We start from the raw sequence: 23,425 nt of genomic DNA on the forward strand, positions 1-23,425 counted from the left end.
GAGCTGGGTCTCCCACCTCTTTCCCATTCATGCCCCCCATACAAAGACAAAAGGCCAGAGATAGGTGGGGGCCAAAGCACTTTACTGCAGGGGCAGTGGGGGAGGAGGGGACATTAAATTATTCACTTAAATAAAAAGGAGGGAGGGGCATGGGAGGGGGGACCCCATCCCACCAGCCTGTCCCCTCGTCCATCGGTCCCTCGGCTGTCCCTCGGCGGCGGCTACACAGGCATGGGCATCTCATTGTACTCGTCCACACCCTCCCGCTCATCAAACACCGGCTCTGCCTCGTTAGCATCCAACTGTGGGGTGAGGGGTGGTCAAGAAGGGAAGTGGGGGGTGGGGGACCTTTCCAGATCCACAGGGAGGCAAGAGGGACTAGGGGAGGCAGGCGGGAGGGCTTACACATTTCATCTCTCGCTCGGTGAAGATGCGGGTGAGCACCACCATGCGGAGCGGCACTGTGAGGATGAGGATGAAGGGGAAGGCCAGGGAGGCAGCTGTGGACATGACAGCCCACAGCAGGGCCAGGCAGAGCAGCTGCAGGGCCGTAAACAGGTGCATACGGAGGGTCCGGACCTGGGGGGCGGAGACAGGTGAGCCCAGGTTCCTCCCCAGCCTGCTGCTGGGAAGAGCCTCTCCCCTCTTCGGAGTAGGGGATGGAAGAACATTCCTAGGTGCCACAGAGCCGGGTTGGTACAGAGAGGAGGTGGGGGCTGGCTGAAGTGGGCAGATGGGAGGGGCAGCTGGAGAATGACCCAAGTAGACCAGGATGGCCAGAGGCACACCCCTTCCAGTGGGGAGCTGGGGGGGGCTTACCTTCTTGACGTAAGTGACATCTGGGTGGTGTTTGGGTGGCATGAGCAGCAGATGCAGCCGTTCATAGAACTGGATCCCATTAAGGGAGGTGACTCCCATGTACAGGAAAATTCCAAAGAGCACAGCCAGGGGGATCTGCCGGAGCAGATCCCCGATAACTATGGAGAGGCCTATGGGAGGTGCAGGATAGTTGGCCACGGGGTCCCCTGGCCCCACTGGCCCTGGGGAATCCACTGGGAAGGGAAGGGCAAGAGGCAACGTACCCACAAGCAGGGCAACCAGCAGCCCTGTCACCCGCTGTTCCTTGACCTCCTGAATCTTGGGCTTGTCCCCAGGTGCCACAGCCTTGCTCATGACAGTGAGCGCGTTGGCGTGAGTGACGGAGCGGACAGTGGCAGCAGCCAACCAGGGCAGGCCAAAGAGGGCACAGATGCCGCCCATGGCCACAATGAGCAGCAGGTCCAGGTGGAAGCCGGAGCCCTTCTGCAGCATGCGCTCCTTCTTGGAGATGATGAGCCTGAGAGAGGGAGGGGTGCTGCTAAGGCCCAGGCTGGACTCAGCTCCACAGACCACGGGGTCTTTCCAGAATGCCCAGCCAGTCCCTCCATCTGGCTTTGGAACCTGGTGGTCCCTGTCCATTCCGTCAGGATTCAAATTCCATTACAGAGCAAAACCTCGGCCCCCAGCCCTTATCCTCCACAACAGCTCCCAGCTAGCACTGCCAGGCTGGCCTGCCCCTCCACGTGCTGTTCCTGTCCCAGCAAACATCAGGGGGTTTTTCTGCTGTCTACAGATTAAACTGTGGCCATCTAGGCATCCAAGGTTCCCTGAAGTCCCTGGGATTGCCCAGTGTGGCTGGAGGTTCCATGCTGAGTTCCCCAGCCTGGCCTGGGGCTCTGGCCTCTCATATCCCTTCGGCTAGGACCACTCACGTGGTGATCTGTGTCTCCATGAAAATGAGGATGAAGACCAGGATGGCAGGCAGCAGGCTGGCAACCATCATCCACACAGGGAAGGGGCTCTTCTCCCCCAGAGGGTTGATGACCCAGCCCCTCTTTTCTGGGGCAGTCACCGAGAATCCACTGGGAACGCTCAGCTTCTGCAGGGCAGACACAGTGTGGGGACAGGGTTAAGGTAATGTGGAGGGCATGCCATGGAAAGGGGTTGGCATCTTAAGGACAGGCTTAAACTTAAGGACAGGCTGGGTTTGGAGGCTGGAGGGGAACACCTAGACCCAGGGCGGTGGAGGCAGCAGCCCTTGCCTGCTGCGGGCAGCACCTTACCTGGGTATAGGTGTCCTCAATACTGTAATCCACAAGCACCATGATGAGGATGGCGATGGGCACCCCAAAGTCCCCAATCACCCGCCGGATCTGAGTGGGCAGGCACACCGCTCAGAGGCCTGCCACCACAGCCACTGACTTCCTGCCACCCCCCTTCCTGCCCCTAACCCCCTCTTGGCCTTTAAGCCCACGCACCCGGCCAGGAAAGAACCGGCTGTTCTTGAATTTGCGCAGGAAGAAGGCGATGAAGAAGGTGCCGGCCATGAGCACCAGCGACAGCAGGGCCGTGTTGGGCTGGCCCCGGGGCTTCCCCTGCCCAGACTGCCCAGCCAAGCTCCTGTTGCCCGGCCCCAGCGTGGGTCTTGCCCCGGCCCATGTCATGTTCTCACCGCCGTCCACCTCTGAGCTGTTGGAGGCTGAGCAGCCATGCAGGGGGTGCTCCTGGAAGATCTGGGGAGAGGAGGCCACAAGGCCTTCATCAGCTGGACCGCAGAAAAGATTCCTGAGGCTCAGTGAGTGTCAGGTGGAAGGGGCGGGGCAGGGGAAAGGCTGGCCTGCTTTCAAGGAGCTTGTCTTGTTGAATTAAGACAGTGGCCCAGAGAACCAGCTGTGAGCACAGGGCAGTGTGGGGCAGCAAAGACCGAGCGGCTGGTTTAACTCAGGAAGGCAGCTGGTGAGTGGCACCAGCCAGGCTCAGAGAGGATCCGGGGGCCTAAAGGAGGAGGACATGAGCACAGAGTGGTCTCTCACACACATCTGATGCCCAGACTGACTGTCACCTCTGGAGTCTTTCCCCTTTCTACACTCCTGGATTGTTTGACATTTTAACAAAAGCATGTACTTTTGTTATTAAAAATGTGAATTTTAAAAGCAAATTAAAAATAATATATTTTTTAAAATAAAACAGGCTGGGTGCAGTGGCTCACGCTTGTAATTCTAGTACTTTGGGAGGCCGAGGTAGGCAGATCACTTGAGGTCAGGAGTTCGAGACCAGCCTTCCCTGTCTCTGCTAAAAATACAAAAATTAGCTGGGCGTGGTGGGCACCTGTAATTCCAGCTACTCAAGAGGCTGAGGCAGAGGCAGGAGAATCGCTTAAACCCGGGAGGCCAAAGTTGCAGTGAGGCAAGGTCACACCACTGCATTCCAGCCTGGGCAACAGAGCAAGACTCTGTCTCAAAAAAACAAACAAACAAATAAATAAAATAAAAAAGATGGACTGGGCCTGGTGACTCATGCCTATAACCCCAACACTTCGGGAGGCCAAGGCAGGAGGATCGCTTGAGGCCAGGAGTTCCAGACAAGCCTGGGCAATCTAGGCAGGCCTCTTCAAAAAATTTAAAAATTAGCCAGGCATGGGGCCCACCTGTAGTCCCAGCTATTAGGGAGGCTTAGGCAGAAGGAACACTTGAGCTCAGGAGTTTGAAGTAATAGCTCTAATGGTGCCACTGTGCCATTAAATATAGAAGTTTTTAAAAAATAAAAGTATGAGTTTTTGGCTGGGCACAGTGGCTCACACCTGTAATCCCAGCACTTTGGGAGGCCGAGGCGGGCAGATCACTTGAGGCCAGGAGTTCAAGACCAGGCTGGCCAACATGGTAAAACCCCATCTCTACTAAAAAAATACAAAAATTTAGCTGGGCATGGTGGCGTGTGCCTGTAATCCCAGCTACTTGGCAGGCTGAGGCAGAAGAGCCACTTTAAACCAGGAGGCAGAGGTTGCAGTGAGCAGAGATCGCGCCAAAATTGCACTCCAGCCTGGGTGACAAAGCAACACTCTGTCTCAAAAAAAAAAAAAAAAAAAAAAGAAAAGAAAAGAAAAAGTATGAGTTTTTGAAAGATTCATCTGTCTGGTTCAAGTTGCTGTTTGAAAATAAATTAAGGCCGGGCGTGGTGGCTCAATCCTGTGATCCTAGCACTTTGGGAGGCTGAGGTGGGTGGACCACCTGAGGTCAGGACTTCAAGACAAGCCTGGCCAATATGGTGAAACCCGTCTCTACTGAAAATACAAAAATTAGCTGGGTATAGCAGTGCACACCTATAATCCCAGCTACTCAGGAGGCTGAGGCAGGAAAATCGCTTGAATCCAGGAGGCAGAAGTTGCAGTGAGTCAAGGTCACGCCACTGCACTCCAGCCTGGGCAATAGAGTAAGACTGTCTCAAAATAATTAATTAATTGATTAAAAAATTAATCTGAGGCCCTGGTGTGTGTGTTGGCAACAAGCCCCAGGAATGCTCCAGCCTGGCCTCGAATCCAGAGGATGGGACCAAGAGACTCCCTCCAGCCCTGAGACCTCGGCCCTCCTGGCCCAGCTCTCGGCAGGGGCCTGCCCACCTTCACCAGCTTGTAGAAGGTCTCATAGATGAAGATGAGTGATATCAAGAAGGCGAAGATCTCCTGGGTGAAGCGGGAGACAAAGCGGACCAGGAAACTCCCCTCCAGGGCCACCATGAGCAGGGCCAGGAGCACCAGCCAGAAGCCGATCCACACGCGGCCCACCAGGTACTCCAGGTGGTTGCTGCTACAGAACTGGAAGTGGGGGCAGTCAGGTCCCGAGCTCTGGGTGGGGATGCTGTGGGGAGGTGTCTAGGGCAGAGGAGGGGTGGCTGGAGATGGGCGGGAAGAGCCCTCACCGAGAAGAACGCCTCCTCAAAGACCAGCAGGGGCCCCGAGAAGCCGATCACCAGCAGGGGCTGGGCACCCAGCAGGCAGAAGACCACACCCTGGAGCGCTGTGGACATAATCAGCTCCGACACCCCTATCAGGTCCTGCGTCTTCTCTCCTAGGGGTGCAGGAACCAGCTCAGGAGCTGGTGGCCAGGCCCTGGGCAGTCCGCCCCACCCTCTACCTGAAGGCTCTCCTCACCCAGCAGTCCCCCAAAGGTGATGGCAGGAGACAGGGCGGCAAAGTAGATGAAGATGACGGCAGCCAGGCACTGAGGGTCAAGTGCATCTCGGAAGTCACTCAGGTAGTGGGGATAGCGGCGCCGCACATCTCGGATCAGCCCACCAAAGGGCCGCCCCGTCCGCCGAAGGGGATCATCTTCAGCTGCCCCTGCCGCCTCTACCATCTGCAGGAGCGCTGCAACCCAGGCCTCCGTCAGGGCGCCCCAGCCCCTCCTGCCCACCTCACCCCCTTGAGGCAGCCCCGACCCCAGCCCGCCCTGGCCGTACCCTTATCTTGGGCAGATTTGGGCTCCAGCCCGGCCCCTGTGGGCAGCAGCCGGCCCTGCTCCTCTCGCTTCTTGAGCATCTGGCGCTGGAAGTGGGCCACGGAGCGCAGCAGCTCCTCGCCCTGCACTTCTGAGGGCGGCAGCACCACGCTGCAGTCGAGGAAAGCGTTGATGGCCGTCAGCAGGTCGTCCCGCTCGTCAGCCAGGTAGGCTGCCTCGTGGAATTGCTGCCAAAGCAGGATGGGGATTGGGGAGGGCTCAAAGAAGAGGGCTGAGGGCCTGGAGCTGGGGGTGGGCAAGGCCGGTGGGTGGGGGGCAGTCGTGGGGATCAAGACTGGCCCAGGGTGGGCTCCAAGAAGCAGGGTCCAGAGGAGGAGGGTAGCTGACCTTGTCTGACATGAGGGTGGAGATGGAGCGGCCGATCTCGTGGTAGTCCATGTTGGCACTGCTCGGGCCCAGCAGCAGGAAGAGGAAACGCACGGGCACCGGCACTTCCAACACTGCGTCCAACTCCACGGCCTCCCGGAGCCGCACAAAGGCCATGGTGGGGCGAGAGAGGAATTCCACACAGCCTAGGGGCATGGGACCATCGTGGGCAACAGCAGAGCAGCAGGACCGCCTTCCAGTCCCTCACCCAGGGGTGGCACCGAGGCAGGGCCAGGGAGACTACAGGACCCTGCCTCAAGGCCTGGCTGCCAAGGCCCCCACATGTGACCTGCCCCACATACCCACGAGGACCACCGTGGCCTCAGCATTCTCAGGGATCTTCTCCAGCAGCTTCAGCTCGTGCTTGGACTTGGAGCGGGTGATGCCACCTGGTGGTGCTGGAGGCGGCAGCTCGCGCTGGGGGACACAGAACAGAGCTCAGCCCAGCCAGGCCCCTCCCACTCTGAGTCCACACCTGGGCTTCCTCAGTCCTGCCGCCAGCCCAGGCAGGGCTGGTTCTCCCCTCACCTCTCGCTCCACCTCCAGCCGGGTCTCAGGAACACCTCCAATGAGAGGCTCAGTGACGTGGGGATCACTCTCAGCCCCCTGACCATGGTGATGCCCCAGCAGGGAGCCCAGGGAGCCAGCCGAAATGTTGCGGGGGAAGGAGAAGTCCTTCTCATCACTCGGGTGGCTGGTGGGGCAGAGGGCAGTGAGGCAAAGGAGGGTCAATGACAAGGGCCGGGGCAGGTGGGCTGGATGAAGTGTCGTCCCCAACTGGCCCACAGGGCCTCACCTGTGTTTCAGCAGCAGGGCCCGCAGCACATTGGCCCTGTCCTCGGCCTTGATCTGGTCAGAGATGACCATCTGCTCCACCACCTGGTGGGCCACTCCGGGCAGGGTCTGCTGGTCCAGATCCAAGAGCACAGCCCCTGGCATAAGATGGCACAGAGGGCCCCTCAGCCCCAGATCGCAAAACAGTGGCAGGAGATGGGATGGGAGCAGAAGCTGGGGACAGGTGGGGCAGCCAGGTGGGTGGGTGCTGGGCCTGGAACACCAGCCTACACATGAAGGACGCAGGCTCGGGTTCTAGCTCCCTCGGGAGCCTAGGTCACATCAACCCTCTGGTTCCTCCCCTCCCCCAGACCCCCAGGAACGTTACAAGGCTCCACAGAGACCACTGAACCTCAGTGACCAGAGAGGCCATCTAGGCCACACCTGCCGGACACTCCTTCCAGGGAGCATCCGGCCTCCACAGGGACGGTCCAGGCCGCCCACTCTGTTTGAACCCTCTTAGCTGTTAGAAAACTCTCCTCAAAGTGAGCCAGGTGCTGCGTCACTCTAGGGCCTAGTTCTACCCTCTGATACACAACTCAGCTGGTCTGTGGCCTCATCCGTGTGGCTGTCCTGGAGCCATCTGAAGACCCCCCTCTGCCCCAAGCTTCTTGACTTCCCTGTCAGCTTCTCGACCTCCCCTCACCATTGCACACAGAAGTAACAGTCCCTTCGAAAGTTACCAGGTCATTCATCTGGCAGGGCCAACTTTCAGGAACAAAGACTAAAGAATAAACAGAACTGGCCGGGTACGGTGGCTCACACCTGTAATCCCACTTTGGGAGACTGAGGCGGGCAGATCACGAAGTCAGATCGAGACCATCCTGGCTAACACGGTGAAACCCCATCTCTACTAAAAATGCAAAAAAATTAGCCAGGCGTGGTGGCGGACACCTGTAGTCCCAGCTACTTGGGAGGCTGAGGCAGGAGAATGGCGTGAACCCAGGAGGCAGAGCTTGCAGTAAGCTGAGATAGCGCCACTGGACTCCAGCCTGGGTGACAGAGCGAGACTCCGTCTCAAAAAAAAAAAAAAAAAAAAAAAAAAAAAAAAAAAAAAGAATAAACAGAACGAAAAGCTCCTAAGCAGCCAGGCTGGAGACCTCAAGGCCTAGTGAGAAAGCCCTTCCACAGTGGCACTTTACCCAAAGCCCCTGAGCCTCACTCGGGGTCTATGGACTCTTAGTTGGGAAACAATTCTAAAAGCAAGTTTCTAGGTCCTCAGCTGCTTTGTTTTTTGTTTACTTTTTTTTTTTAATTTAATTTTAAGCCAGGCACAGTGGCTCATGCCTGTACTTCCAACATTTTGGGAGGCTGAGGCAGGCAAATCGCTTGAGCTCAGGAGTTTGACACCAGTCTGGACCACATGGTGAAACCCCATCTCTACTAAAAATACAACAATTAGGTAGGCGTGGTAGTGTGTGCCTGTAGTTCCAGCTACTTGGGAGGCTGAGGCAGGAGGATCACTTGAGCCTGGGAGGTGGAGGTTGCAGTGAGCCGAGACTACACCACTGTACTCCAGCCTGGGCAACAGAGCAAGATCCTGTCTCAAAAAAAAAATATATATATATTTAATTTTTTTCCTAAGCTGCCTCAAACCACAGAACCTCAGCTGCTTAGAAACAGGCCTTTTAACAACAACTGAGAGTGGTCACCCATTGTGAAGGAGCAAGCAAGCAAACACAGGACTCGGAAGTCCTGCATCTGTGGTGAGTGGTCATTTCGTGAAGTCTATACAGCTACAGATTAGATCACATTCCACAGAATCTCTAAGATGGTACCAAGGCATGCTAGGAATTTCAGAAAGCTTTACATCAAAATGGCTTCTGGAACATTTTCGCAACCAAAACACAGTTGTTATCTGAGAATATCAAGAAGCTGCTGGCTGAAAATGCAAATACGAGCTGGGTGTGGACCACGCTCCCTCTGGGCTCTGGGGCTGTCACACATCATGGGGCTCAAGACAGATTTGGGGCCATTTGGGAGAGTTTCCTGGGGATTGGCCAGGCGGGAGGCGGAGGGGAGCGGGGTTACCGTGGGCAAGGGTCCTGCGGAGCTCCAGGAGACTGCGGAAGGAGAGGGAGGCCACGTGGGGCTTCCCCCAGCGCTCTGTCTCCTCCTCCACGTCCTCTTCAAATTTGATCCAGCGAGCTGTCTCCCGCCACTGGGGCTCCTGGTTTTTGTCCAGCAGCAACTCATTCAGCTCCACAAACACCTTGGGGAGAGAAGAGAAGGCATTTCAGGGTACAGAGCCGGAGGCAGCCCTGGGTGGAGGTCAGAGATGAGTGGTATCAGAGGGAGCCAAGTGACCCTGGAGAGCATGAGCACAGTGGGTGGTGCACAAGCGCCCCAGTCCCACAGCCAGCTGAGACCCTGGACAACTGACTAACCAATGAGATGCAGTTTCCCTCATCTGTCAAATGGGAACACCTCAAAGAACTGTCAGGAGGACAAAAGGGAAAAGCACATGGCACGCTATATGACTCAGAGTAGGGGCTTGAGAAATGGCCACTGTGTATGAAAGCAATGGCGTTTTGTAGGCCTTTTAACAAGTGGAATGCCTACCAGCCATTCCATTGACAGGCATTCAAGAACTGGCAAAACTAATTGCAAATGAAGGAAGAGTGGTCGCCTCTGAAAAATACTGATTGGGTGGAGCCGTGCAGGAACTTCTGGAGTGTGGGAAATGGTTAGGCAGGTATGGGCCTGCAACAGGGCACTGAGCTGGATGCTTCACACAGATGCAGCTTACTGTATGCTATTACGCCTTCATAAAATGAGGACAAAAACACAGTGCGTCAGAGTTCAGGACCAGGGCCCTTAAGATGGGCGGCATCACTAGGTAACCAAGTGACCTTGGCCAAGTCACAGCACTCTAGTTTATGGCTGACACCACCTGTTGTCATCTTCACAGGTGGCTGAGAGGATTGAACAAGTACAGAGGCAAGTGGGTTTTGAAAAATGAAGTGTAGTGCTACACAGAGCCACCTTTAGCCCAAGGGGTGCCCTTTGTTCAAATCAGAAAATGGCATCTCTTTCTAAGATGGTCATGATACAGAAATCAACAATGGCTCAGATGTGAATTAAAACCACAATACTCAAATCAACGACATCCACCATGGGGAGCATAATCACAGTGCCCAAGTCAATAAGCTCTAAGACGTGTATACTGCACTCTTGTGCAGTGTACAAACTTCACAACGAAAGGTGGCATCCCTGGGCCCGGTGTGGTGGCTCACGCTTGTAATCCCAGCACTCTGGGAGGCCAAGGCAGGCGGATCCCTTGAGGCTAGGAGTTGGAGACCAGCCTGGCCAACATGGTGAAACCCCGTCTCTACTAAAAATACAAAAATTAGCTGGGTGTAGCAGGTGCCTGTAATTCCAGCTACTCTGGAGGCTGAGGCAGGAGAATCGCTTGAACCCAGGAGGCAGAGGTTGCAGTGAGTTGAGATCACACCACTGTACTCCAGCCTGGGCAAAAGAGCGAGACCTTCTCAAACAACAACAACAAAACAAAGGTTGCAATCCTGAGGCTTGAGATTATAGCTGATCTGAGAGGTAGGGGCAGGGTCGTTGGGGGAAGCTGGATGGGAAGTTAATGGAAGACCATGAAGCAGAGCATGGTACCTCGTGGGGCTTGTGGGGGGCCCGGGGTCGGGCCCGAGGTGTGGGGCCAGGCTCCCGCCCTTCTCGGCCACTCTGTGTGGAACCTTTGGCATTCTTCCGCACCAGGTGCCGCCGCACCCCAGGAACGTCCTCAAATCGGTGACCTGGGGGGGCAGAGGACCAAGGTTGGGCTCCCCCTTTCTCTCACTCCTTCGCCCACCAGTGCCAGGCTTGGCCCAGGCCCAGCACTCACTCTTCATGAGGTCTAGGTCGGCTGTGGCCAGCGTCTGGGCCTCACTCTCATCCGTGGGGACCCGAGGCAGCAGTGCCTGCTCAGCCCCGGTCATGCTCCCGATGCGCCTCCTTTCCTGAAGGTTGTAGCTGCGGTGCCCAGGCTGGGCTTTGGGCAGGGGGCGCCCCGAGGCACCCCCGTCGTCACCCCCGGCGGTGCCACTGGCCACCACCGCCGCCGCCTCCTCCACCTGGGTTCTAGGCAGACAGAATGGCCGTGAGCCCGAGAAAGCCAGCCTCCCCCCCAACGCTCAGCACCCACACAGCGGGGAGCCAGGGAGGGACCACATCGGACTCCGGGCCCTCCTAGCTCCCACTCCCGGGAGGCACAGGTATGGGGATGGGGAGGATTCCGGATGCAGACTGCCAGCATCCGAACCCCAGCTCCACCCTTTTCTAGCTGTGCAGCCCCAAACGATCACCCCAAGGCCCCTCTGAACGTCCACTGCGAACATCAACTGCTCCTCAGCAGCCAGGACTGAGGCCAGACTCTGGCAGTGCCATGAGGGGTGAGATTTTGGAAAAGTCCCAGTGCAGGGCCTGGGGCAGAAAAGGAGCTCAGGACGCTGCTTCCTGACAGTCAGCATTCATCCCCCTGCCCCCTCACCCCCTGGCACACCCCTAGCCATGGGACTCAGAGGTTCACAGGGGCCTATGTTTAATCAAGAGGAATAAAGTCCGTGGCACTCGGCCTTGGAGATGGCAGACAGCTTCCTGCCCTGGGAGGAGGGGTGAGCCTCAGCCTTCACAGACGCCAGCTTCTGCTCTCTCCCTTCTCTCTGCCACACTGGGTGGCCAGGGCCCTGCCACGTGGTCCTACCCCTCTCTCTCAACATCAAGAGCCCCCAGAGCTCAAAGCTCGCGTCCCCTCTCATGACCAGGCTTTCCTAGCCCCCACGTGCCCTAGCCCACAAATTCGACCCTTTCCTGCTGCCAGGCTTTCTCGGAAGCCCCAGCCTTCTCCCGGCCATCCTGGCACCCCTAAGGCCACTGTAACCTGCCGCCCACATCTGTGCCATGGTCCCAGCAGGTTATGCGCTCCCAGAGGGGACAACATGCCCTTCACTTCCCGCAGCCCTTCACGCTGCCTGGCACCCAGAAAACAACTGGTCTGTGATTGTAGTGACCTTGAGACCTAGTTCAAAGTCATTTTCTCCAGGAAGCCTTCCCCCAGATGCCAATCATCCACCGGTACTGACACTTTCCCTGAACCAGCCACTGGGTGCAGTGACAACATGCTGATGCCATCTCACTTGGTAACATTTGGTTTCCAACCAGCGTGTGTTGGCAGTGCTCCAAGGAGAGGGGGCTCTTCTTTGCCTCTTGAACCCTGGGGCCTCCAGCAAGTGCTGGGAGGTCACCAGTCCAGTACCTGAGCCAGTACTGGCTATTGCTCCCGCTACACCACAGGCAGGGGTGGGAGCAGGGAGGGGTGGGAGACGGGCAGGGGTGGGAGGCAGCTTAGGCAGCGCATGTTCTTTCCCAGGCTAAACCATACTTAGAATTCACACCACCCTTAATCCCTACAGCCACCCAGTGAGAAAGGTTCTATTATGCTTGGTTTCCGATAAGGAACCTGGGGCTTGGAGAGCTTAATTAAGTTACTTGCCCAGCCAGTGAGGGCAGGGCTGGGATTTGAACCCTGGCCTGGTGATTCCAAGGCTCATGCTTTGTTCCAGCATCATCTCTAGCAGGGGAAGTGTCTGTTGGGGACACTGTTGATTGGGGTATACTTACCCAGCCTGGGCCCCTTTGGAGGCCCGAGGAGTTGCCTCCTGGTGGGGCAGTGGTGCAGGGGAAGATGGACTGGTCCTCTCTGCCTTCCGGTCAGCACTGTCATCCTCTTGGAGAAAGAACTGTAACAAGGACCCATGTGGGCAGGAGTGACCAGGACAGGGCCCTGCCGACATCCCCTAGGAGCCCACGCCCAGCACACCTGCACCGAGGAGGGTGTGGAGGCAGGGGATGGCTGCGTGACTGCCCGGGCCCCCTCGGCCTCGCTAGCCTCATCCTCATCTTCCTCCCCTTCCTCAATGGTGGGGGTTTCTCCAGTCGGGGAGGCTCCTGGGCGCCTTCGAGGCTTCCGTCCTGGGCCCTGGGGTGTCTTGCGGCGGCGTGCATCCGGAGGCAGGTGGGTGGACAGTGGGTGATGGATGTGGTGGGAGGACTGGCGGTGGTCTGCAGGGAGGAGGGGGACTTGGCTGCGGCAGGCACAGCGTCCCCTCCCCTGCCATCCTGCCCCCCGCCTCGCTCCTCCCACTAGGACCCCAGCCCCTTCTTAACTGAAGAGTCAAACCTGATATCCCTGCCTCCCCCTTCCCTGCCTGCCCCCTCACACTCAAAGTCTTCCTCCCCATAGCTGCGGCCTGGCTCCTCCCCTCCGCGAGACCCGGCCTCATGTAGGATCTCCTCAAACCGCTCCACGCCCAGGGTGCGGTGAAGTTCGTCTTCCTCCTGCTCGGGGAACCCAGGCGTCCCAGGGCCCAAGCTCTCTGGCTCTGGCTGTGTGGAAGAAAGCATAGAGAAAAAACACACAGGACTCACTGGGAATTGTACCCCGAAACCTCACCCTTCCTAGTGCCAGAGACCCAGGACCCCTCCCCTCAGCAGCTATCTCCTCTAATGCTGGTGACTCAATATCCCCCCAGCAGCTGTCCCTTAAATATAGGGACCCAGGCCAGGCACAGTGGCTCACGCCTGTAATCCCAGCACTTTGGGAGGCTGAGGTGGGTGGACTGCTGGAGGTCAGGAGTTCAAGACCAGCCTGACCAACATGGTGAAACCCCGTCTCTACTAAAAACACAAAAATTAGCCAGGCGGTGGCGGGCACCTCTAATCCCAGCTACTCAAGAGGCTGAGGCAGGAGAATCACCTGAACCCGGGAGGCGGAGGTTGCAGTGAGCCAAGAACGTGCCACTGCACTCCAGCCTGGGTGACAGAGTGAGACTCTGTCTCAATAAAACAAAAAAGAAAACAAATCTAGGGACCCAGTCCTCCCAAGCAGTCTGCCCCGTCAAATGCAGGAAGCCAGTCCCCCTACCAGTACACATCCCTTCAAACACAGGGACCCAGTGTCCCCCCAGCAGTCTGCCTCCTCAGATGCAGAGACCCAGTTCCCTCAGCAGCTGTCCCCTGGGTTCTGAACTACCCTCATCCCAGCCCAGCCCCCTTGGCTGTACAGTCAGTTCAGGGCAGGTGGAAGAAATCCCGTGTGTCCAGCCCGTCTGCAGCCTGGAGGGAGGGCGTGTGAACCGGGAAGTTCACATGACAGATAGTGAAGAAACTCCCCTTGGCCTGAGGACAACTACTGAGCCCAAAAAGTAACTTCTGGAGGCGCCCAAGCTGACCGCCCCAGAGCCCGTCTGAGTCAAAAAAACTAGCCCCGCAGGGACAGGAATGGATGCCCTTCAGCCCCCAGGAGAACTCCCCTAGCCCCCAGGCCCCCAGCCCGAGCCCTGGGCCAGCTCCCTAGCCCCACCCCTCACCCCACCCCCACAGCCCCCACCTGAGTCATCCTGCGGGCGCGGAGCAGCGGCCGGCACAGCCGGCAGGGAATGCGGCGATTGCAAGAGCTCAGCACAGCTAAGTGGCAGCCGCCTGGTCAGGCAACCTTGGTCCAGCCCCCCACCCACCCACGGTCTTAGCTACAGGCGCCGCCAAATATTTGCTCAAGAGCTTCTGGACCTGAAGGGCATCGGGATCTCCAAGGGCGGGGGTATGCAGCCCCCTCCATGGCGGTGCCAGCAGCGAGAATAAGGAAGAGAGCGGGGAGGAGGGCTGGGGCGAAGGGCGGGTCTTAGGGGCGAGGTGGGGACTGGAGCGGCTGGGCCTGGCAGAACGCCGGATGAGGTGAGCGGGCCAGGGGGCTGGCTTCTTCCCTCTGTACGTAAGGCTCCTGACCATCTCCTGGCTCCCCCATCGCCCAGCCCCACTCCCACCAGAAGCAGCCCCGTGGGACGAAGGGGCGGGGAGAGGCGCAGAGAGCTTGCCCCCATGGGGAGAGAGGGTAGCGGACCCCTCGCACCTGAGGCCGCAGGAGGAAGTCCATGGCCGGCAGGGGTGAACCTGAGAAGGAGGGGGAGGGGACCAGCCTGCGCCCCTTCCCAGTCACGTGCCCTTCTGGGCCAGAGTGACCAATAGCGGAGCTGATTGTGGCACGGGGTTAATCATTAGACTCCTTAGGAAAATCCAGAGGGGGCCATGTGGAGCGGTGGCCACGTGAGGGCAGGGAGGGGCGGGACTGGGTGGCACGTGAGCAGGGGGCGTGGCCAGTCACGGCAGGCGAGCTCCGCCCAGAACCCTCTCCCGCGTGCAGACTTGACCTGGGGCCTCTAAGGCCGGCTGGGTCTGAGACGGGTTGCTGGGTGAGAGACCCAGGGTTCTCAAAGTTCCTCAACCGCTGAGGCTAAGCTACCTAGGTCTTCAGGTAACAGCCTCAACTCCCTCCCCAGGACTGGAAGACGTTTGATACCCCCACTACCCATCCCCCCGCACGACCATCATGCAAGGTCAGGGTAGGGATGGCAGCGTCCTCCCGGTCTGCACACTCACACACGCTCACACCCCTGGTTGGTGAGGACCTTGGCCAGAGCACACAAGGCTGCCAGGGAGGGAAGGTCGGGCTGGCGACCTGGGAAACAAACTCACCGTGCGAAAAGAATCTGCGCCCTTGGTGGGGCACCGGGGGGCGCTGCTCATGGCCGAATCTTAGCCCTTTTCGCTGTCGCTGCGGCTTTCAGGGCAACAAGGCGGAGGCATAACCTGGATGGGGGAGAGGCCGGATCACCATCGAGAGCCCTGGGAGGGCAGGAGCCACCACGCGCAGGCTGCGCTGCTGGGGATCCTCCTGGACTATGAAGGGCCTCAGAGTGGCCCTTAGCGGCAGCCACAGCACAGAGAGTTATTTATAGGAAGAAAAGAGAAGAACAAGGAGACAGGAGAGGACTGAGGCGAGTGGGGCCAAAAAAGGCCGAGAGACTGAGTAGAGGGAGGAGGAGAGAGAAGGTGGGAGAGGCCGCAAGAAAAATGAGGGAGAAAGGAGTCAAGGCCCAGGCCCGGAGAGAAAGCAACAGAGATGAGGGAGGGAGCGATAATAAGCCGGGGAAGGAGGGGAGTGAAGGCTCAGGCAGACAAGGGAGCCTCGCAGGGTCAGGGCACCCACCAGAGGTGGGCCTGAGACCAGAGAGGGTGTGGCGGGGAGGGTGAGACACCCCGTGGAGCTGGGGCCGGACTGCCGAGACAGGAAGCAGATGAGAGGAAGAACTCTGGAGAGAGCCCAAGATGCCCCCGCAGGGAGGGGGCGCCCCCTCCCCAGTGCAAGCCGGCAGGAGTCTTGCCTCCCCCAGGTCCGTGGGGGCTGGCAGGAGGGAAGCAGGCTGGCTGGGTGGAGGGCAGGAGCTCAACTCCACTCACTCAGTGGGAGGGAGGAAGGCACAGAAGGTGGGCATGGGCTGGGCAGAGCTTTATAATGGGGGAGGGGCATGTGATGGGCTGGGAGGGGGTGGGCACCGCAACCTTGAGGTTCTGCCTCTGAGGGGCGGTCTGGATCCCGCCCCTTCAGAGCCTGGAGCCAGGAAAATCTGAGTGGCAGCGCTGCCACCCTCCTGACTGTGACTGTAGGGAGTCTGGGGAGGACACTGTATGGTGGGGGCAGAGAAGGAGCTGCAGGAGGGAGCCCAATCCCTGCAAATAGGGGGCCTATTCCTAGTGGGTCAGCACAGGGGACACCCAAGACTGGCAAAAAGTGATGGTACCGATGCTCCCAGTGTGTTGCTGGGGACTGGGGGTGCCCGACTCAGGAGTAAGACAAGTCAGTGTAGGGTCAAACAATATAGGTCGGGGGGGGGCTCACCCAGGATGGGGAGCCTGGCAACACATTCTTGGCAAGCACTCCAATTCGGCTAACTACGCTCTTCCCCTCCCCCTCAGCAGGCCTTCAGCCAGGGCGGGCGGTGTGGGTGAGCGTGAGGGCACCCAGTCTGGGAAGGTTGTGGGAAGAGTCCGCCCTGAGCACCTGCAGGCGCCCACTCCCACCTCAGGCTGTGCCCTCAACGCGCTCCTCCACACTCTTCTGCACCCCCTCCCCCGCTGTCCCAGAACACAAAGCAGCTTCTGTCCAGAGCATCGGTGCCGATAATCCGGGTAGGGGCACATTCCTCGGACCAGCCCCGACCGGCCCAGAGGATTAGCATCTCTCCCCTTGCCCAAAGGATTAGCATCTCGGACCCCCACTTGGGCATTAACCACCCCCCAAGTGAACTCGTAAATTCCACAGCTCTTCTATGTGGGACTGGCGGGGGAAACGAAGCGGGATAAAGTAGACCCTGGATTTCAGGCAGTGCCGTCTCTCACACCCAGCACAGAACTCCCCGCCTAGACAAACCGACCCCGGGAGTCAGGTCCAACTCTCCGGGCTCGTCTTTCCCATCCCCACCCAGCTGCTCCCTCTTCTGCCTGACCCCTTGTCCCGACCTTACCCGCCACCCGCCTTTCCTGGCTTCGCCTCCCAACCCGGAGACTGGGGATGGAGGCCCCGGGCAACCCCCAGTCTGGGCGCCCCGGACGGGACTGAAGGACTATGCGGGGTGGCCGGAGGGGAGGGATGGTCTGGAGCCAGCCGGGGAGTGGGAGGGCCGGCGGCTCCTCAGGGAGACTACCCACTCCTGGTGGCAGGGGGCGCGGCACCATGGCTTTAGGGAACTCTGAGAAAGGGACCCCGGAATGCCCGCCTCCGACCAGCACTCCATCCGCCTCCTCATCCTTCTCCCCAAGACCGCGGTTCCCCGCGCCCCAGTCTCCGCCCTTTCCTCCACTTCCACTCCCTCCCTGCTCGAGTCCCGAGTTCCCCCCTCTCCTTCCCCCTCCCTTCCTCCCTCCGCGGCCCTGGCCCTCCCCCGCCACCGCCTCTCCGCTTACCCGCTCGCTCTGGACTTCGTGCCCCGGGGGTCTCGGGGTCTCTCCCCGTCCTCCGGCACCCTCGCGCGCTCCCGACGACTGCCCCGTGCCCACCCCGGGGCGCGCCCCCGCCGCTCCCAACTTCTCCCAACTCAACTTTCCCCCGCGCCACGGGCAGGCCAGCCCCCTGCGTGCGCGCCCCCCGGCGCACCGTGCGCGGTCCCGCCGCCGCGGGTGGGGAGGCGGGAGCGGGGGCAGGGGCGGGGGCGCGCTTCCAGGCACAGCCCGGCACCAGGGGCCGCCCCCGCCGTCCCTCTGCCCCAAGCTTCCCCACTCCGGGCTTGGAAGCCCCGAGGATGCCGTCTCTTGGCTCCATTACGGCACCTCTGGGTGGAAAGGAGCCCGCCTCACGCTACGGATCCCAGGCAGTAAAACGCAGGCATAAGGAAATTCGGAGAAGTCGAAACATAAACGTATCGGGATTGAGATTCTCTTGCGGCCCCCCTCCCAAATAACCCCCGTGCCTCCAAGAAAGCCCCTGAGGGACGGTGGCGAGCAGGTGAGAAGGGTGACAGCGGCTGGAAGCTGGCTGCCCAGTACCCTGAGCTGATCTGGGAGAGGGCAACTTGTTAGGGGCTCCCCACTTCCTGAGAGGGACAGAGATTCGCTATGGTGGCCTCCTTCCTCTTGAATGGAACCTCCACACTGAATCGAACCCTAGTCATAGTCATCACTTATCATTCAAGACCTGTGTGTAGTTCTTGTTTGCCCAACGAAATCACAAAGTCTTCCAGATAAGGAATGTACTTTTCGCTTCTTTTCTCTTGTGTATGCAAAAGCATTCAGATAGAAACGAGTTAATTAACACGTGTTTGGCAGTAACTCTGGTTCCGGTGCCGAGGAGTGCTGTTTGGGATCCTTTTCCCTCGGTCCGTAGCCCTCAAGAATGCAATCATGAGACAATTAGAGAGGCAGCGCAAGGGAATCTATAATCAACTCCTTTAAGGGATGAGGTAGAGGCTGCTGCAAGTTGAGCATCGGTCTGTGGTCTTGTCTGTGGAGGGGGTTAACCAACCCGCCGGCCACACCCTGGCTGACTCCAGTGGGCCCCGTTCCGGAGACTGGGGTCTGGGGGGACCTCCAGGGCTCCACCCAGCTTTTCTCAGCATGTCAGAGTTCAGCGGCTGGAGTCGGGTGGGCTCCGAGACAACAAACGGGGCCCAGCAGAGAGAGGGGTCTTTGGCGTGTGTCCCTCCACTAAAATCCAGCCTCAAAGGGGCACAGCTGTTCTCTTCCCAGCCCTGCGGTCAGCTGTTCCCTGTGAGGTCATCATCGCTCACATGCATTCCCCAGTGAATCCTGGTGTCACTAGGTGGCTTGGGGAGAGGTGGAGGAAACCCGTGCTGAGGTCGTCAAGAGGCCGTTGGGAACTCAACGCCACCAACCAGGTCAGAGCTGGGCCGCCAAGGCTCGGGATCTAGGCCGCCAAACCCCAAACCCCTAACCGAGAGCGCTCCGCCCCCATCCCCGCTGCATTCTGGAACGCGTAGTCCCGGAGCAGCCCTTTTCAAGAAGGCTGGGAGCACATAAAAGGAATAACAACAGCGGGGCACACTGGGAACCGCGGCGCCGCGGCGGGGCGCCCGGAAAACGGACACGCGTTGCTCCCTGGGACTTGAAGTCCAGGGTTTTGCCTCCGCGGTGGAACCGGAGCCCTGGAGTCGAGTGCTGCAGAGAGCGTGAGCGCAGACGGCTGGGGTTTGTAGTCTTCTTGTCCTCGGTCTCGGGCACTGCGGGGAGACCTTGTTGTCTTAGAACTACAAGCCCCAGAAGGTACTGCGCGGCCAGGCGGGGCGGGGCTGGAGGCTCGGGTGCCGCCTCCTCTGCAACGCCGGGGCCAGAGTCTTAAAACCGAGGGCCCGCAGGGGTCCCCGCGGCCGCCGCGATGCAGAAATACGAGAAACTGGAAAAGATTGGGGAAGGTAATGGAATCTCGAGATGTTCCTGCAAGAGCCCCTCTGCAGATCCTTCGGCATTCCTTGCAGCCCTGGCTCCCTTACCGTCAGCAATACCTACAGGCTCCGACCTCAGCAGCGGCTGCAGCCCTGGCCCCCGAGCTCAGCACTCCGTGCAGACACCAGTCTTCCCCGTGTTAGCATTTCCCGCAGGCTCTCACTCCAACCTTAGCGTTCCCAGTAGACCCGACCTCCCAACCGCGACACTTCCTGAATTTCTCACCCCAGCCTCAGCACCACTTGGACAACCTCACCCCGAGCCCCAGCCTCGGTTCTTGCTGCAGACCTCCAACCTCAATATTTCTGCAGCCCGTCAGTCCTCTCCCAGGCCCCTCCTCACCATTTCCAGACCCTTCCGGAGCACCGCCTTCATTTTAGACATCCTTGCCCTCGCAGCCGCACTCGCCCCTCCTGCTGAGCCCCTGGAGCCTCTGCGGGCACCTTCTCCTCCCTCCTCACCTGCCACATCCTCACTCACAAAGCTCACCCACCTACCTTCACCCTGAATCCCTTTCTTTGCATATTCAGACGCTGCCTTCACCTCCCGGGAGGCATTTCCTGGCTTAGGGAAGAGTGCCGCATCCTCCCCCTGACCCCTGACCTCCTTCCCCTAGGCACCTACGGAACAGTGTTCAAGGCCAAAAACCGGGAGACTCATGAGATCGTGGCTCTGAAACGGGTGAGGCTGGATGACGATGATGAGGTAGGACTGGGGACTGAGATAGGGCCTGGAGAGGGGGTTGAGGGCCTGGGCTGGGTGGGATCTGACTGCTGCCCACCCGGCCCCCTCACATATGCAGGGTGTGCCGAGTTCTGCCCTCCGGGAGATCTGCCTACTCAAGGAGCTCAAGCACAAGAACATCGTCAGGTGTGCGGGAGGCGGGTGCTCCTTGCCGGTGTGGCCGCTTGGGGGAGGCGGGGGCTGACACTGGACGTCTGTCAGGCGGACCTGCATGGCTGAGCCCTTCTTTTGCCCTAGGCTTCATGATGTCCTGCACAGTGACAAGAAGCTGACTTTGGTTTTTGAATTCTGTGACCAGGTGAAAGGCGGGGTTTGGGGGACAGTAGCCTTGGGAAGGTATAGGGGCCCAGACTGAGGTTAAACTCTGTCCCATTCCCCCACTCATATCCCTTTTCAGGACCTGAAGAAGTATTTTGATAGTTGCAATGGTGACCTTGATCCTGAGATTGTAAAGGTGAGGAGAGTGGTGTTGGGGGACCCCTCAGGCTGGGGTCAGAGTCTGCATTCAGTGTAAGCACTCCTTGGGCTCTAACTTTGGGCCCTGAACAGGGACGCTCTGGGGTGTCAGAGAATGAGAAAACCCTGTTTCTGCCCTCTAGGAGCCTCCAGTCTTAGCAAACATTTTCACGTGGTCGTCTTTGACCCACACAGTGGCACTCTGATGTCAGTGATAGTATTTACATTCAGAGATGAGAAAATGAGGTTCAAGGAGATACACTCATTCATTCAATACATACTTACTGAATGCTTCACTGTGTGCCAGGTGCTCTTCTAGGCCCAAGACCAAATGCCTTGGTCCAGGTTCCAGGGGAGCCAGTCCTGAATGATACTACAGCATGATATTTATGTGCTGTAGTATCGTGTGCATACTCAGATGCCGCCAGGAAGGGAAGATCAGCATGGGCTAGGATCTAGGCGGGATCTAGGATCCACCTGGCAAGGCCCATTAGGCTATATGGTCCAGGAAGATGGGGACCAGGGCCAGTTTCTTCACTCTTGTCCCTCTAATGCCTAGTACAGTATAAAGCAGGTTCTGGATGGCGAATGAATGGTGTCACTCTGAACCAAGTGCTGAAAGGTGGGTGGGGTGGAGTGAAGCACAGGGTGAGGAGAGGAGCCACCCATTGCTGGGCACAGTTGCATGTTCAGGGCGTCTGACTCCCTTCTGCCTGCTCTCCTCCCAGTCATTCCTCTTCCAGCTACTGAAAGGCCTGGGATTCTGTCATAGCCGCAATGTGCTACACAGGGACCTGAAGCCCCAGAACCTGCTAATAAACAGGGTACTTCTTGGGAAGAAGGTGGGGAGTGGGAAGCCTGGGGCCAGGGCATGGGGAGCACGGAGGGAAGAGGACTGGGAGGATGGAGTCTGTGCTGTCCCAAGGCTGCTTAAAGGCCCTTCTCCATGTCCCCTTTCCATTCCCCTCAGAATGGGGAGCTGAAATTGGCTGATTTCGGCCTGGCTCGAGCCTTTGGGATCCCTGTCCGCTGTTACTCAGCTGAGGTGAGCTAGGAGATGGGATATGGGATTGGGGGAGGGAGTCCCTCAGCTCCAACCCCAGGACCCAAAACACTATTTTCCTCTCCTCTCTGAGCCTCCTCCTCAAACCTCCTCCCCAGCCCTCTAAGTGGGAGTCCCCTGTCGGGGGGCGGTCTCCTCCAGGTGGTCACACTGTGGTACCGCCCACCGGATGTCCTCTTTGGGGCCAAGCTGTACTCCACGTCCATCGACATGTGGTCAGCCGGCTGCATCTTTGCAGGTGACGTGCTGGGGCGCTCCAGAGGCACCTTCTTTCCCATTTGGGTTGACAAATAGGGTCTGGAGGGTTCCTCTAGGGGAAGGGAGGGAGGCTCTGGGACTGGGGCTGGAAGGTCAGGGGGCACCTCAGAGTGAGGGGTCCTTCACATGTCACATCTTAGCCCCCTATCTGCCCCCCAGAGCTGGCCAATGCTGGGCGGCCTCTTTTTCCCGGCAATGATGTTGATGACCAGTTGAAGAGGATCTTCCGATATCCTTGTTTTCCTCTGCCTTGAGCCCTCTGGGAGGGGACAGCCCATGGAGTTTTGAGTGCAGTGGGTGAGGGCAGTGATGGTGTGGGGTGGGGTGATGGGGTCTGTAGGGCTTCTCTTGAGGGCAAGGGGAGACAGCAGAGGTGCTGGACACCCTGATTGTCACAGTGCAGATACACACTGGAGAAGGTATGGCTTGGAGACAGGCAGTGTGCCCTGGGGGGCAAAGCCAAGAGGGTGTCCCTCCAGGTGAGAGATGGATGCCAGGATGAAGGAGCCAAAGACAGCAGGACACATTTTGTGGGAGCGGGGCAAGGACCAGTTCATTAGGACTAGGACAGCAGCATGTGGGTTAGACTAGTTAGTGATTGTCATGGGAAACGTGGTTGGATGTACGAGTGACGTGCCCGGGGTTGCTTCTGTCAAGCTCAAGCCAGAGGGTAAAGGGAGGGTGAGAGAAGTAGGTGGTGGGTATGAGGAATCCTCCCCGGGAGGGGAAGAGGCCCTCACCCTGCCCCTGAAGATGCAGCTGTGGCCCTTTCCCAAGTGATCCTTGACTCCGTGGACACGCTGCTGGGGACGCCCACCGAGGAGCAGTGGCCCTCTATGACCAAGCTGCCAGACTATAAGGTGTGATGGGGAATTGGGGGGTCATGGTTCATCAGGGTCACTCTTGTTTCACATTCCTAGCAGCCTCCACCCCCCTCCCCCTACCTCTAGTCTGACCCTCCCTGCCTTTCCACAGCCCTACCCGATGTACCCGGCCACAACATCCCTGGTGAACGTCGTGCCCAAACTCAATGCCACGGGGAGGGACCTGCTGCAGGTAGGTGACTTGGGGTAGAGGGTGGGTCAGGACACTTGCCCAGAGGGGACTATAGGAAGGCAGGGCTCTGGGCAGTGACCTGTCCTGAACCTGCTGCCTCCTTTCCCCCATCTCCAGAACCTTCTGAAGTGTAACCCTGTCCAGCGTATCTCAGCAGAAGAGGCCCTGCAGCACCCCTACTTCTCCGACTTCTGCCCGCCCTAGGCCCCAGGATCCCCGGCCTCCAGGCTGGGGCCTGGCCTATTTAAGCCCCCTCTTGGGAGGGGCAAGATGGTGGGAGTGCCCCGTGCACTGTGCTCCAGCTGTGCTGGGCCCAGCTGGGGTGGGGTGCCTGAGCCTAAGTTTCTCACTCCCTTTGTGGACTTTATTTAATTTCATAAATTGGCTCCTTTCCCACAGTCTGGCTGATGTGGTGGTCAAGTGGCTCTACAGGGGCCATGAGCTGGAGGGGTCTCTGCTCTGTTACTGCTGGCCGCAACCCTGCTTCTGGCTCAAAGACAGCACCTTGCTCTTC

At 58.7% G+C, this 23,425-nt stretch overlaps 2 protein-coding genes across 4 annotated transcripts in view; one reads left to right on the top strand and one right to left on the bottom strand.

The window, feature by feature from the left end:
• Positions 1-23,309, top strand: part of CDK5 (cyclin dependent kinase 5) — a 126,380-nt gene extending 103,071 nt beyond the window's left edge. The window contains exons 2-13 of the mRNA XM_050785912.1: positions 19,170-19,303; positions 19,951-20,039; positions 20,137-20,204; positions 20,316-20,376; positions 20,476-20,532; positions 21,263-21,358; positions 21,505-21,579; positions 21,739-21,835; positions 22,015-22,084; positions 22,655-22,715; positions 22,831-22,911; positions 23,029-23,309. Of these exons, the coding sequence (XP_050641869.1) occupies positions 19,267-19,303; positions 19,951-20,039; positions 20,137-20,204; positions 20,316-20,376; positions 20,476-20,532; positions 21,263-21,358; positions 21,505-21,579; positions 21,739-21,835; positions 22,015-22,084; positions 22,655-22,715; positions 22,831-22,911; positions 23,029-23,115 (879 nt within the window). The 5' untranslated portion in view covers positions 19,170-19,266 and the 3' untranslated portion in view covers positions 23,116-23,309. The remainder of the gene's footprint in view (positions 1-19,169; positions 19,304-19,950; positions 20,040-20,136; positions 20,205-20,315; positions 20,377-20,475; positions 20,533-21,262; positions 21,359-21,504; positions 21,580-21,738; positions 21,836-22,014; positions 22,085-22,654; positions 22,716-22,830; positions 22,912-23,028) is intronic.
• Positions 66-17,533, bottom strand: SLC4A2 (solute carrier family 4 member 2). Of its 3 annotated transcripts, XM_050785766.1 has the most exons (23): positions 17,343-17,533; positions 15,075-15,188; positions 12,764-12,929; positions 12,364-12,605; positions 12,165-12,283; positions 10,390-10,625; positions 10,158-10,300; positions 8,565-8,745; positions 6,496-6,631; positions 6,228-6,393; positions 6,002-6,116; positions 5,661-5,845; positions 5,275-5,500; positions 4,967-5,182; positions 4,735-4,883; positions 4,436-4,630; positions 2,298-2,552; positions 2,103-2,192; positions 1,752-1,918; positions 1,083-1,336; positions 820-989; positions 406-579; positions 66-302 (listed from the first exon to the last, which is right to left on the bottom strand). In XM_050785766.1, the coding sequence occupies exons 2-23, from the start codon at positions 15,123-15,125 to the stop codon at positions 222-224; spliced, it is 3,717 nt and encodes a 1,238-aa protein (XP_050641723.1). In that variant the 5' UTR covers positions 15,126-15,188; positions 17,343-17,533; the 3' UTR covers positions 66-221. The 3 variants fall into 3 exon arrangements, with proteins under 3 accessions (XP_050641723.1, XP_050641724.1, XP_050641725.1); XM_050785767.1 differs by lacking the exons at positions 15,075-15,188; positions 17,343-17,533 and adding an exon at positions 14,452-15,035; XM_050785768.1 differs by lacking the exons at positions 15,075-15,188; positions 17,343-17,533 and adding an exon at positions 13,933-14,473.
• Positions 23,310-23,425: the final 116 nt, after the last annotated feature.

This window comes from Macaca thibetana, chromosome 3 (assembly GCF_024542745.1).
Source record: "Macaca thibetana thibetana isolate TM-01 chromosome 3, ASM2454274v1, whole genome shotgun sequence".
Classification (NCBI taxonomy): domain Eukaryota; kingdom Metazoa; phylum Chordata; class Mammalia; order Primates; family Cercopithecidae; genus Macaca; species Macaca thibetana.

Coding starts and splice junctions, on each gene's coding strand:
- SLC4A2 (XM_050785766.1), bottom strand. CDS start 15,125: ATGAGCAGCGCCCCCCGGTGCCCCACCAAGGGCGCAGATTCTTTTCGC. Junction 12,284..12,363: donor CCACACCCTCCTCGGTGCAG/GTGTGCTGGGCG, acceptor TCCTTGTTACAG/TTCTTTCTCCAAGAGGATGA. Junction 1,919..2,102: donor TTGAGGACACCTATACCCAG/GTAAGGTGCTGC, acceptor TCTGCCCTGCAG/AAGCTGAGCGTTCCCAGTGG.